We start from the raw sequence: 14,469 nt of genomic DNA, 5'->3' as shown, positions 1-14,469 counted from the left end.
CCTCGTATTCTTTCTCTGTACCCGTTCTCTCTCTGTATATGGAACAGTCAAAATAAAACAAAGAACTGTGATCTAGCCACCCTGTACTTATTACTCAGATGAGCTACTGAGGACTAATGAGTGCTCAGGTGGCTATGAGGAAGTGGAAGCCATCCTTCCTGTTCTCAAATATTCATTCATAATCTCTCTGACAACCACACTGCTTCATTACCAACATGCACTGCAAGCAACTAAAATATCCTATCAATACAATAAAGACAAGCTGAGGGACAACTGCAATAACTGTCTATCACCAATTAGCTGTATATCCAGAGAAGGGCCCCTCAGGCACCCAGCCCAGGGGCTGTCGCACAAGTGGCTGTCACAGTCTGGCCCCAGGGTATCATCAGGCTTCCCCTGACCATCTACAAGCTCCCCTTCTGGGAAAACCAAAGGGCACAGCAGAATCAGTCACCAGATCAGGCTAGGGTCAAATACCAGGAATCACTGTGTTTGTCAGAGCATCATCTGGAGAAACAAAAGCAGCTGGACTAGGTCAAGAGGGGAGAGAAGGCCACGCCAGCTGGACCAGCCCTGCAGCACTGGTAAGACAGCGGAGGACACTGCCATGCGGACCCATCTAGGTAAAGCAGACTCACGAGTTACTACTGACCTATAGCTTAGAGCCAGCACAGAAAAGATAGCCTAGTGTACGGAGAGACTCACAAGAAACCCTGGACTGGAGGAAAATAATCTCTAAGACACCTCCTCTATTCCCCTCTCTAAGAGACGGAAGCTTCAGAAATCTTCTTGTTCTCCTCATCTGGAGAAAATGCCAAGCTCTGAAGTCCTATTCTCTTAAAACTCGTACATACTCTGAGCACATAAAGAAACTCAAAAGTCTTATCACTTTGGTTACTTTACCTGAAGTGCTAATGTAGCTAGGTGTAAGGGCAGCTTATTTCTTCTGGGTCCCAAAAAGGAAGATGTGCATGCATATACAAATATATATTTATATAGTGTAAATAGACATAGGTGCACTTGGAAATGTATCTAAGTGCCCTGGGCTGGCAGAGTAAGTTGCTATGATAGTCATGATGGTGATCAGAGCACAGCATCATTACCAAGGTCATGACTCTCTGAGTAATCATAATAAAAGGAAGGCACTCCTCTGCCTAGGGAAATTGCAAAGGTCCTCAAACATACTGGGCTTGTTTTCAAACAATGGGGAGCCATTAACTTGCAGTACTAACAACAACAGCAATAATAAATAAATAAATAATGCTAAAAAAACAACTGCTGGGCAAGACTAGGGAAGATGAAGAAGAAGTATGGGCCAAGCCATGCAAGTGAGCCCAGGGAGAAACCCCACATGACCAGAGCGGAAAACAAGAAGAGGCGAGAGAAAACCAAGAATGTTGAAAGGTCAAGCCCTCAAGACCTTGCAGACTGGAGTAAGAAATTTGAGCTTTACTATAAAGGTGACTGGGAGCCACAAAATGTCATAAAAAAGAAAAGCAAGTTGATCAGATTTATAGTCTAGATTTGGGCAACAATAAAATAGATACTCAAGGGGAAAAAAGCAAGTAGTGAGGTTAAACTTATGTAGATCTATAGGCTACTGGGAATGAGATGATAGTTTTCAGATGCAGTTCTAAGAGCTATTTTCAAAAGGATATCTGAACAATCTGGTGTAGAGTGAGGAGAAATGGTAAAACCCCAGCAACTCAGTGAGTAGTGAAGTCACTGAGAACAGAAACAAACCCAATAGGAAAAATAAGTTTTCTGTACATGGTGAAGTATATTGTATATAATTGTTAGACACATACAAAGAAGCACCCCTCTTCTTTATTATTTGTTACATGTTGTGGTTCTTTGTTATATGTTATGGTTAGAATGAGAATGTCCCTCATAAATTCATGTGTTTGAATGTTTTGTTTTCAGTTGGTGGAAGTGTTTGGGAAGGATTAGGAGATGTGGCCTTGTTGGAGGAGATGTGTACTGGGGTGGGCTTTGAGGCTTTAAAAGCTCACACCTCCCTCAGTCTTTCTCTGCCTCTGCTTCCTGTCTTCAGATCAGGATGTGAGCTCTCAGCTACCGCTCTGCCATGTCTACCTGCTGCCACACTCCTCACCATGATGGCCAAGGGCTAAACCCTGAATCTTGTAAGCAAGGCCCCAATTAAATACTTTCTTTTATAACCTACCTTGGTCATGGTGGCTCTTAACAGCAATACAATTAAGACACATGTTACACCAAGGTATAAATTAGTTTCTTTAATCTTCTCAATAATATATTATCTATAAAAGTTGAGGGTATCAATAAGCTAAATTATGTGTTTAATGTTATCTACTTGTTAATTTGTTTATATAACCAATATTTATCAGGTACTTTCCAGGTTTGAGACAGTGAAAAAGACAGGTGGAGACAGACAACAAAGAGATAAACAACTACAGTACTTTCATGGAGTGAAAAGACTGTAATGAGCATGCTGTAAGCCTGGCTGAGCGCTAACAGTGGACTATAATAGGTACACTTAACCCTGAGTGTAACCTTTATAGTGGGTCTGGTGCACTGGCCGCATTTCACAGAAGCCCATAAATAAGACAGAGAAAACAGCCAGCGCTCAGTCCTAGGGGGTCTAGCACTGAACCTGTGTTCATAATCACCATACTCGAATATTTCCCTGTGTGATTTTCTTATTCCGGCCTTGTGACAAGACATGGAAGGGATAGGAAGCAATGAAGGGCAGGGGCTGGTTTCAACAAGGGAAAGTGCCTCTGATGTTCCACAGAGGCAACTACGTACAGATCAGAAAGTAGGACGCCAGCCTTTGAATGTCCTAGAAGCAGGAACCTGGGGAGAGGTGAACTGGGGAGAGTGGAGAAGGAAGAGACAGGTACTGAAGAGCTTACTCAGAGACTGGATTTCCTTTCTGGAAATTCCCAGGCAGTTTCAGGCAACAGATTTAAGCAAATTGATTTCTACTTTACCATAGACACTTTTGGAAAGTAGCAGAAAATGAATTGTGCAGAGGACACAGGGACAGAGTGGAAGCACAGAAATGGGAACTCGGGGAGCCTACTTCTGGAGCTAAGCGCTTACCTACCATGCTCTGTGCTAACAAGAGTATAAACATGACTGCCATCCAGGAAAAGAAGTAGGCCCATCTTTACTTTTTAAGTAGGCTTAGACAGTCTGGCATGCTGGTAGGTGATTATTAAAGCCACACAGAAAAGATGGTTCAAGAAAACAAACACATTTAACTTCCCCTAAAAGGAGGCCTAACTGACAAGTTTTGAGGTTGGTGGGCAGTTCAGTAAGCTGCATACAGGGAGATATCTAGCCCAAAAGGGGCCACACTATTTCTCAAACTGGCAACAGCCTGGTGTTGTTCATGTGGTACAGGCGTACAGAATACTAAGCTGAAGGCTCTATAATAAAATAAAATGAATTTTAAAAATCCATGAGGTTTCGTAGCAATCTACAGCTGGACTCTCTACAGGAGGCCCAGAAGCATGCTATGGGTCAAGCTTTAAGGTAAAGTCTAAGTTGCAATGGGGAACCCCAGGATTTTAGAGATGCAAGAAAAATGGTGGAACAAGTATGAAGGAGCCAAGACAGGCCACAAAGCCTACAAGTGGCAGGGCGGTAGGGCAGGGCTGTAGCCCAGTGGCGCCCAGAAGATGCCACCATGTATCTTGGTGCTGAGCACGGAGCTACAGGTTCTAATGTTTGTCCAGTTTTGTTTGTTTGTTTGTTTTTCTGTTCTCCAGTTCTTTTCCCTTTTGGAATGGAAATGTTTATTCCACTTTATGTTGAGACTTGGGGCTTTTGCTTTGATTCCACAAAAGCCCACAGCTAAGAGGTCATTTCAGAATGTTGAGTCTTTAAGAATTAGACTGTTTAGTCTATAGGGACTTTTGAACGCATTTTGTATTATAGCATGGACAGCAACTGTGGGACTGTCATCTGTCAGAGTGTCATAGCTTGGATATGTTATGTCCCCAGAGGCTCATGTTTTAAATACTTGGTTGCCTGACTGTGAAGACTACAGATCCTTTAGGACATGGACCAGGTTGTGAAAGTAGGTTACGAGAGGGGGCCTTTGAAGGGTATACTCACTGCTGGGCTCAGGCTAGCTCTCTGCTTCCTGGTCTATGTCATATGAATAATGAGCTACCTCCTACTCCCACTGACGTGAACAGTACCTTCCAAACTGTGCTCTGACTGATGGTAAGATATCTGAAACTGTAGTGCAGAATAAATTTTTACCCTTAAATTGTTCTGTCATGTATTTTTGGTCGCAGTGATGGAACAGTAATTAATGTTGAGTACTTGGGGTGAGGAGTACAAATAAGGGAAGAACCTGTGTGGAAAACCTAAGGAACTTTTAATCCATTATAAATAGAAATGTTACAGTTCTTCAAGTTAAATGTCACTAAGGAGTTCCCAAATCCAGCAAGTACAAACGCAACTATACATGCTGACATAGCTTAGGGACAGTATTTGGAGTCGAGGAAATTGAAAAACTATGAAAAATTCAGTTTTAAACTCTTCCCCCTTTGGGGTGCTCCCATTCTGTGCTACTATGTGTGGGTGTGATGCTCTTGATATATCTCACTATATACTCGTACTAAGAACAAGTCTTTGAGCCTGGCAGTGGGTGCGCACACATTTAACCCAGCACTTTGGAGGCAGAGGCAGGCAGATCTTGTAAGTTGGAGGCCAGGCTGGCCTGCAGAGTGAGTTCTGGGTCAGCGAGGGCTACACAGAGAAACCTTGTCTCAAAAACCAAAACTGATACAGCTTCTAAGTCTTCTCTACTCTGGGCTCTAAATGTAAAGTGCACTGTCCTGTGTGACTGAGAACAGTGTGCTCAAGTTGTGGATGTATCAGAGAACACACCATGTGTACAGAGTGGAAGTATCCCTTTACACTCAACCAACGGGACAGGAGAAAAAGAACTGCTCAAGGTACTTCCTATGCAGAGAAGAAATGGGTGATGTCTGTATGTTTGTATTTACTTTTAAATTCTTAAAATTTCATATTCTTTTTACACAAATGTAAGTGCTGCTCTGCAGTGAACCGTATTTGGGAATTTTGAGCTGTGATCAGCTTCTCGCCCACCAGGATTAACTGATGCAGAGTAAACAGGGCTGTAAATCAAATGCAATGCATTTAACCCCTCAATACTTTGCAAACTGATCTGGAATAGGAGTCAGCTTGAGTTACTGGTCAAGCGCAACAAGGGCTCCCTTCCTATAAGCAAGTCAAAGACGGCGAAGCTGCTGTGGGGTTGGATGCCGGGCTGCTGGTCTGCAAGTCACGGGGGCCAGACTTCCTCAGGTCCGAGTCTCCACTTACTTATTCGGTAGAAGTCATGGATATTTAAAAGCACACATCTTTGTGGCTAGCATTAAGTTTGAAATCTGGTGGGCAACTTTTCAAGAAATAAAAGCTACAAACAAAATAGCTTTCCTTCCATTCAGCACGCTGTGGGAGCAGGCTAATGGATAAGCATTACTGTGACTGGCAGGGCGAGCTGCCAATGACAGGGATCCAAGCCCACATAAAAGCAACACTTTCTCAGCTTATTTCACTCATTTGTCAAAGTAGGAGATTATATGACAGGAAGGAAAAACAAGGCTGGAGAGCACAGGAGAAGGAAACATTTAAGAGTAAAAGTTATACCCTTTTAAAAAAAACCAGTGGTTTGTAATCTTCCCTTTGTGTAATTAGGACTTACTTTTACCGTTTCCTAAACCACACTGCATTCGGCAAGGGCTGTTTCTTTTCTGGTAGTATATACTTCCTGTATTGGTTTATCCTGCTTTGTCTTCTTACAATAGAAAAATGAAGGCATTCTGAACCAGAGCCTTCAGAGAGACTGTGCCTTGGCGGCCATACTGTCTCATCTGCCTGTTTCTTCAGTGTGGTGGGGTAGGTAAAGACTCCTAACACGCTCCCATCTCCTCTCCATCTTCACCCCTTAGCTCCTAATTCTTTCTTACCACTTTAGATAGACAAATTAAGTGTTAAGCAGGTCAAACTTTCAGCTTCTAACACAGAGTGAATTCTCTGCCATCATAAAGGACCCATTCACTCCACTGACGTCTCATATAATCAGTCCAAGAGATGGTGGACAATGCCCTATTTTATTTCAGCCAAGGCTTTCCTCACCACTGTTAAGTGCTCAGAGTTTGAGGTGCTCCCACCTGAGTCCAAATGCTACTTTCACTTACTACTTCCACCTACCACTGGGCAGACTCAGATAGGTGAGTTAAATTTCTTTGCGCCTCCATCCTAGTACTCTAAGTCACATCCTACTGTACCAGGCAAAGAATGCATTATATGAACAATTAACTATGATCAAGATTATGTCACAAAACAGCTAAAGGGCAGTTTTCATCTCAGTATTTATTAGTACTATTAAATAGTTATATGTAAAGCCAAGTGAAGGCTCATTTGTCTTAGGTAACATAAAACAATATTTTTATACATCAGAGAAGGAAGAGTTAAGAATGAATTCCTTTCTTTTAAATTAGCCTCAACTAAAGCTAAGACTTGCACTTGATGTTCAGAAACATTCAACTTTCCTAATTGACAAGTCAAATGGAACCATTTGACATCAGAGAGTCAGTTTTAAAGCACCAACAAGCAGTGACCTTGCTCTGTGAGATACATACTTTTGGGGAGACCTATTATCCACTTCAGCCTTCAGTCGTAAATTCTCCCTCAGCAGGCCACTGTTTTCCAACTTCAACTTTTTATTTGCCTAAAAAAAAGAAATAAGAGTTAAAAATAATTAAACACAAGCTAATATAAAAGTACCTTGTAAATATTAAGACATGAGCCATCTGCATTCTTACAGCAATATCAGAAAATTGAACACTAGACACAGCCCTCAGAAATGTAAAATCACCAGTGGGAATAGTGTAAAACTGCAAATACAAGTAGGCATTTAAAACGTACATTCCCCAAGCACTTTCTAAATCCTGTACTTAGGGAAATAAAGTTGTGTTAGTTAGCTAGCTCAGAGCCACTGAGGGACCATGCTAATGGCAAATATATGTGTTTCTTTTTTTCATTTTACCATAATTGAATGCTTCAAACAAGGTAAGATTACATCATAAGCAAGTATTTATAAATTAATGCTCCCGAGTTAACTCTTAAGCCATGAGACTCATTTCTTGCTTACTACCTAAACAACTTCTTTAGCGATAAATCTAACATAAGTAAGCTATTCATTTTTCTTCTTCAAAACGTCTTTTTTATTCTCTGTCTTCCAACTTCTGATACTCATAAATTTGGGGCAGTATTTTCCTGTAAGTTATACCAATTGTCCCTGGACATACATAGGTAAAGAAAAGTCTTTCAAGCATGCCTTTTTCCCCTTGAGTTGTATAACACCTAAAAATTAGTAAAAGTATTTAGTGGTTTGACTGGAATACAGACTGTCTCAAAAAGAACCGCGGGAAGCTAGCAGCTCAATATCCCAGATGGCCTAAAGCAACTTGATGCTCTTAGACTTCAGAATTGTCTTAAACGCTTCCTTGTTTAAATTCCTGTTACTGCATTTGTGCAATTCTAACTGAAAATAAACTCTATAGATTTGCCACCAAATTTCCTCACCCAGCAAGGAAAATGGTGAGAATATTTGTATTCACAGCTAACACGTAATAGAATTACTGTCAGAAAAAAAGAAAGGGTAGCCTAAGAAGTATTTAAAATATATGCATTAAAAACACGTGTGTGCTGTTGACTAACTTCTGAAATGTATTACTTTATCTACTTACATACAACTGTGCTTCAGCAGTTACAAGAGGAGGGTAGTGGATACGCATCTGCAGCCTATCTCCTTACTTACACTTACCAGGTTCCTTTTGAACTGGTTACTGAGACCCATCATTGTGGGCTCTGAGCACTTGCTCACCTTCCCAGATGCACGCAAACCAGGATGGTGGAGGGTTAATTCTTTAAGTGACTGATAGACACCATTAATGCCCCCTGAAGATAGAAGGCAAGCCATTTGCTTCCTCGTATATACAAACAATGAATTAAGCTTTCAAGCACAGCACCATAAAAGGAGGCACTTAGTGAGTATTTTTGATGATAACAACAAGCTTAAATTAGAACTCCCCTGATTTCCTTCCCTGCCCCCCCAAACAGGTATTCCTATCAGTGTGCTTCAAGGTCTCTCACCAGTCCTGTGGCTTTTTAATACTTCTCCTTATAGGCCGCGTGGCTTTTAACTACTAGAAGCAAATAAAGGTTACAAACTGTAGAGTTCTGCCTACTGATGGAACCTGGGAATAATAAAGACTATAATTATTGTGCATTCTCAACTTGGACTGGTAACAGTGTTTCATGTTTCCAAACTCAGCCAAGTCCAGGAAGCATCAGAAGTCCATTTACGCACACCAAGTTTCCTTTACTGAATGGCTTGCATTCCTGCATCTGACTCACAGCATTGTTTGTACTTCATATTTGCATTTTGTCTGTCGTCAGTGTTTCTTACTCATTTAGGGCCTACTACCTAATACTATCACTGGGTATCCCAATCAGGATGATTAGCTATTCCAAATAATTCTGACGTCTTAGGATGGCTACAACCAATGAATTTAAAAATAACTGTTTTTATATACTCTTCGTTTCATATATACCACATAGTGACATTATAAGTCCAGAACGGATTCTGCATAGAGCTTCATGCTCTAAGAAGTATCTCTGCCAAAACTTTAGTAGCCACAGGCCATCCACAGCTTACTGGTGGCTTGAGTAAAGGCATGGACTTCTCAGGAGAAACTGCCCATCCATAATAGTGTAGCTCCTCTGATGTCATTCATTTTAAATTCTCTTACTTTTCAACAAAGGTAACATGCTTACACTAAGGCTGGCTGCCAATACACACATAAACTACACACTTCCCTCATAAGAATGCATGAAGTATGTATGTAGTTTCTTTTTCCTGAAAGCAGTTTCCCTCTTCCTTTCATACTGGCCTTTTACAAATCGCACAGCATCTGCTTTGTATATGGAAAGTGGTTTACACTGACTTGAAGATGTTTCTCTAGTACTTAACCTCACTGAAGATATGAGAGCTAATATGCAGTAGTTCTTCTGTGAAATATCATATGGAGTCCATTAATGACTTTGTGGCTCAGGACTCAGTAATTCAGAACAAGAACAGCATTTTAAGGGAATACAGATAGGTTAAAAGGGCAGCGGTACAAATGAGTGCCATAAAGCGATATGCATTTAGCACTACTGTTCTCCAGGGCAGGTAATCCTCAAGTCAAGCTAAAGGCTGGTCTTCATTCCAGAAAGCAATATAACCCGTCACTGCTCTAGTGCTAATAGCATGCATCTTTATCTCCTTGCTGGATTTAAAAAATCCTCAGTTTTTCCCCTAACAGGTGTTCCCTTTATCTTGTTAGGTGGGTAGCCAACTAGGAAAATGAATCAGCCTCATACACGATGTTACTCTTTTGCATAAGTGGTCTAAAGTAGGTGCTCATAGCTTTCTCTGAATTAGTAAACTTTTACTATGTAGTCAGATTCATCTTTCAAAAACCAGAGAATGGTAGTGCTAGGAAAGATGTGGTTAAAACCTTTTGTTCAGCCAGGCATGGTGTCACATGCCTGTAATGCCAGCACTCAGAAGCAGGGGCAGGGGGATCTTTGTGAGTTCAAGGCCAGCCTGGTCTACAAAACGAATCCAGGACAGCCAGGGCTACACAGAGAAACCCTGTCTTGAAAAACAAACAAACAAAACACAAAACCTTTTGTTCAGCTATGTACAGAGGGACACAGTAGTAATCCTAACACTGGGAGTCTGAGGCAGGGGGATGGCTGGTTTGAGGCCAACTTGGGCTACATAGCAAGTTCAGGACAAGCATCAGCTATATAGCAAATCTTGCCTCAAAACACAAAGAAATGTTTCTTTGTTAAGTGGGGAAATGGAATGTGTTTGATATGTTTGTTTTAATGTACAGAAAGCAGCCACTGCTGTAAGCTTTAAAAAAACAAAAAGGCAGACCACAAAGAAGGGGAAGAGAATCCTGTGCTTTAAGAGAAGACAGCTCTCCCAGAAGCACTCTCACAGAGAAGCACTGTCAAGCCTCCAATTATAGTCACAAATGCAACCACCTGAGACTTCTTGGCAGCTAATGACTGCTAATGAGAATTCGTTTTCCTATTGTATATAAATGCTCATCCAGTGCTAGTTCTGCTCTAGCAAATTAGCTAATGGTGAGTCAAGGTATATGGCTACTTAAAATATTGAGTAACTTTAAAAATAAGTATAATAGGTTTACGCCCCAAGACTATAACTTACCTCTTTTAACTTATCCACATCATCTTTTACTTTTTCATAAATTTCATTAGCTGTTCTGAGCTTTTTCTTCCACTCTGTTGCTGTCTCTAGGTCAATTTTACTTGGATTATCTGTCGTTTGATGTTTGTCTTCATTTTGACTTCCCTGCATCAAGGCTAAAGGATCCAAAATAGTCTTGATCTGTGACTCCAAGCTCAAATTTTTACTTTTAAGTTCTTCTACCTCTTTCTGCAAACAATCTATTTCATCCTAAAAAGGTATGGAAGTTAATAATTAGATAAAGACTAATACCTTACGTATGCTAAGCCAGAGTCAATGTGTTCTTGAATATTATACTCAGATTTTATAAATACATGGGCCTTTTATATGCCATAACAGTTTTGTAAGGAAAAAGTCAGTTTAAATTCTCAAAATGTATTTTGACCTCATAAAAATTGGTATCGCATTGCTTACATTTTAATTCAAAGACACTTCTGCTTTTGTAAAAAAATACCACAAGCCTTTGATTTTGTTTAAAATATTATCAAGAAAATAACAAAAGACACTAAATTTCAACAAAAAAGTATATTCTAATTCAGAAGAAATAACTGAAGCATGTTAATTGCTTTATAGAGAGAAAATTTAAAAGTACTGGTCAAAATAGTCAACCATAATTTTGTCTGAATTTTTATTTTTGCTTCTATATCTAAAGCAGGAATAAAATCCTTCCAGTTTTCATCCCAGATTAATACCAGCAGTGGGTCTTCAACCACAAGTCAGAGCTACTCCAAACATCTGCTTTCCTTCTCTGGAGAGGCTGTTCTTGAATGGGACTGCAAACGCTTGGACAGCCTCTTCTGTGTAATACCCCTGATTCATCTATAATGGACACACTGTTTTAACCTGAGACTGGCAAAAATCCTATCAGAAAATAAAATCCAAACGTCAGCACTTCCTTCCCTATCTCCTGCTGCAATGCAGCTGCCATTGTGGCAATATTACAAGGGAAGAGCATCAACAGATGATTTATTTGGCCATGAGGACCTCATGAATGAGGTGATGCTGATATGTGGGGTATGAGTGATCACAGCATGAGCTGCTGAGCGAAAGAAAGAAAAGAAGGAAGGAAGGAAGAAGGAAGAAGAAAGAAAGAAAGAAAGAAAGAAAGAAAGAAAGAAAGAAAGAAACTGAGTTCCAGCATTCTTTCTTCTCTGGTCCTTTTGTTTCCCATCATCGGCTTGATAATCTGTTAACTTTAGGTTGTAGTGGCATAAGCCAAATAAATTTCTTCTTATTGAAAATTACCCAGTTTAAGGTGTTCTGACTTTAAAGAAACAGAAAACAGATTTAAGCCAATGATCTCTCTGATTAGTGTCTATGACATTTATTTATTATGTAACAGTGCATTTTAGGCTTGTCATAGTACTACTTACTATTTTAAATGATATTACATTTAATAGCATGTGAAAAGCAGTTGTGTCTCACCCGACCTTTTTGTTGTTCTGAGACAATCAATGTCTCTCTCTGTCAGTGGTTCTCAGCCTGGGGATGGGATGACCCTGTCACAGAGAGTGCACATCAGCCACCGTGCACATCAGCTACCTACACTATGATCCATCACAGCAGCAGAATTGCAGTTATCAACTGGCAACTAAATGATGTTATGGTTGGGGTCAGCACAACATGAGGAGCTGGATTACAGGGCTGCAAGATTAGGAAGGTTGAGAAGCACGCTCTGTGTAGTCCTGGCTTTGAGAGCCAGTGTTGTATGCAGTCCTGACTCTCCTAGAACTCACGATATAGACCAGACAGACCTCAAATTCACAGAGCTTTGCCTGCCTCTTTCTCACAAGTGCTGGATTTATAGGCATGTGCCACCACACCAAGCATAAGAAGTTGTATTCTTTAAGTTAATACAGTAATTAATAAACAAACATGCATTTATACATTCACAGGTGTGGAAAACACATGTAGGAATGGACATTTATTTATTCTATCACTTGTGCTAAGAATGTCTGAGGCAGCTGAGGTAACTTCATGCACAGAGTGTAACACAGAGATACTTTCTATCACACCACGTTTACATAACAGCTGTGCACCAATCAGCCACTCTGTTTTTCTTCAAACTCTAAACCAGGGGATGAAGATCCTCCTGTCTTAAAAATCCTCAGTCCTGCCGGGCAGTGGTGGAGCACTCCTTCAATCCCAACACTTGGGAGGCAGAGGCAGGCAGATCATTGTGAGTTCAGGGCCAGCCTGGTCTACAAAGCAAGTCCAGAACAGTCAGGACTACACAGAGAAACCCTGTCTAGAAAATCCAAAAAAATAAAATAAATAAATACATCCTCAGTCCTCAAGAGAAGACCAAAATCTGTGGCTTCACAGGTAGCCCCTTGGCCTTGTAGGTGGCCTTTGCTTTATGTGTTTACTGCCCATCTTTCCTTACCCCCAATAAAACCTTTCCTTCAATTGCTAAAAGGAGGAGGGACTTTCTATACAACTAGATCAGATATAAATATATGTATACATAGACATATGTGTATATTATAAAATATCCATCCCTCTTTTAGTGATGATAAAATGACAACAGGGCTTAATATCTACTATTTAAATATATATTTATTCTAGTAGCATGAATTTATTTAGGAAAAAACCCACCTTTGTGGTAGGTTTGTTCATTCACCTTTAGACAAAAATTAGAAATAATGTACTTCCCTTAAGTATCAGAATTGGTCAAGTTTATAATCATCAGTGAATCTACAGGCGGTAATGAATTAATTGTGTTCCCTAAGTGGGCTTCTTTAATAGCTCATTCAAAAAAAGGGAAAAATATAAAATGACTGTGGAGGTACAAACTGTTAAATACCACACATACACACAAACAGAGAGATAGAGATAGAGATAGAGAGATAGAGAAAGAGAGACTCAGACTGAGTCGGGGAGCATTTTAAAAAGGAGGGGCTGGGGCTGGAAAAATGGCTCAGCATTTAAGAGCACTCACTGGCTGCTCTTCTAGAGGACCTGGAATTGATTCCCAGCACCCACATTGCTGCTCACAACTGTCTTCAACTCCAGCCCCAGAGGATCCAGCACTCTCTCATGGTTTCAGATACCTGGTATTTAAATGGTGCACAGGCAAAACTCTTATATGTATAAAATAAAAAACATAAATTAAAAAATAATTTTAAAGAAGGAAACGAGGAAAATGCTCTTATTTCTTTCTTTTCTATGAAACTCTAGTCTCCTATCCTTTACTTAAATAAAATCATTTCTCTGTTTAAAATAAAAAGGGAAGAACTTACCAACTATGGTTAGATTGGCACTAAAGGTTTCACACTGGGCACAATGGTCAATGTGTGTAACCTCAGCACTTGGAAGGCAGAAGCAAAAATATCACAAGGCTCTGAAAAAGCAAGCAAACAAACAACCCCTGTGCCCTCCCCACCCTCATAAGACCCAAAGGAAAAATAGAATCAGGCAAGCTTCAGAGGACTTGGCTCTAAGATATGGGAAGCTAGTTCAATCAGTTTCACCTTACTTTCACTGCTAAAATCACTTTAAACGTCATATTATTTACCTCATATTCTTTATGGAGTAACTCGAGTCTGGTTTTTCGAAGGTGCTTCCTGACTGTGTGGCTCAACATAGGCTCGCTCTCACTTGTTCCTCCTATAGGGGAAGAAAACCCTGATTTGTGTTTGGTTTGGCAAGATGAAAATGAACCCTTTTTTTCCCTTTCTCTTTTTTGTTTGTTTGTTTGTTTTTGTTTTTCAAGGGTTTCTCTGTGTAGCCTTGGCTGTCTTGGACTCCCATGGCGATCTGCCTGCCTCTGCTTCCCCAGTGCTGGGATTAAGGGCGCGCGCCACCACACCCAGCGAAAATGAACCTTTTTACCCTCCATGTTCTATTATATAACTTCCCAGGTAATTTCAGAAACAAAATTTAGATAGAATGGAGAGTCTGGACCGGTTAAGAATAATGTGAGCTAATTAAGGTTTAAAAAAGAAAATTAGTGCTATATTAGGAGAGGTGAAAGGAATTTCAAACAGGAGCTAGGAAATAACAGAGAGACTCTTGGTGTTTTCTTTCTACTTCGGGGACTACATTTTTTTTACATTTTTCTCTTTAATAAACACTGAAGTGAGTCTATAATTAGCCACAGGTGGACATCT

General features: G+C 40.3%; 1 protein-coding gene across 2 annotated transcripts in view; it reads right to left on the bottom strand.

Moving 5' to 3' along the window:
• The window catches only part of OBI1 (ORC ubiquitin ligase 1), a 43,476-nt gene that overhangs the window by 13,075 nt on the left and 15,932 nt on the right, over positions 1-14,469 (bottom strand). Inside the window, exons 2-5 of one of the 2 annotated variants that reach the window (XM_084767803.1) lie at positions 13,875-13,966; positions 11,788-11,856; positions 10,319-10,567; positions 6,669-6,757 (exon numbers count right to left, since the gene is read on the bottom strand). In XM_084767803.1, coding sequence (XP_084623929.1) covers positions 6,669-6,757; positions 10,319-10,468 — 239 coding nt within the window. In that variant the 5' untranslated portion in view covers positions 10,469-10,567; positions 11,788-11,856; positions 13,875-13,966. The remainder of the gene's footprint in view (positions 1-6,668; positions 6,758-10,318; positions 10,568-11,787; positions 11,857-13,874; positions 13,967-14,469) is intronic. The other variant, XM_084767802.1, reaches the window with a different exon arrangement.

The sequence above is a fragment of the Acomys minous genome (genome assembly GCF_964271855.1).
Source record: "Acomys minous genome assembly, chromosome: 18".
Lineage (NCBI taxonomy): Eukaryota > Metazoa > Chordata > Mammalia > Rodentia > Muridae > Acomys > Acomys minous.
Note: the sequence above shows the minus strand (reverse complement) of the source record. Positions and strands in the feature narration are given on the sequence as shown.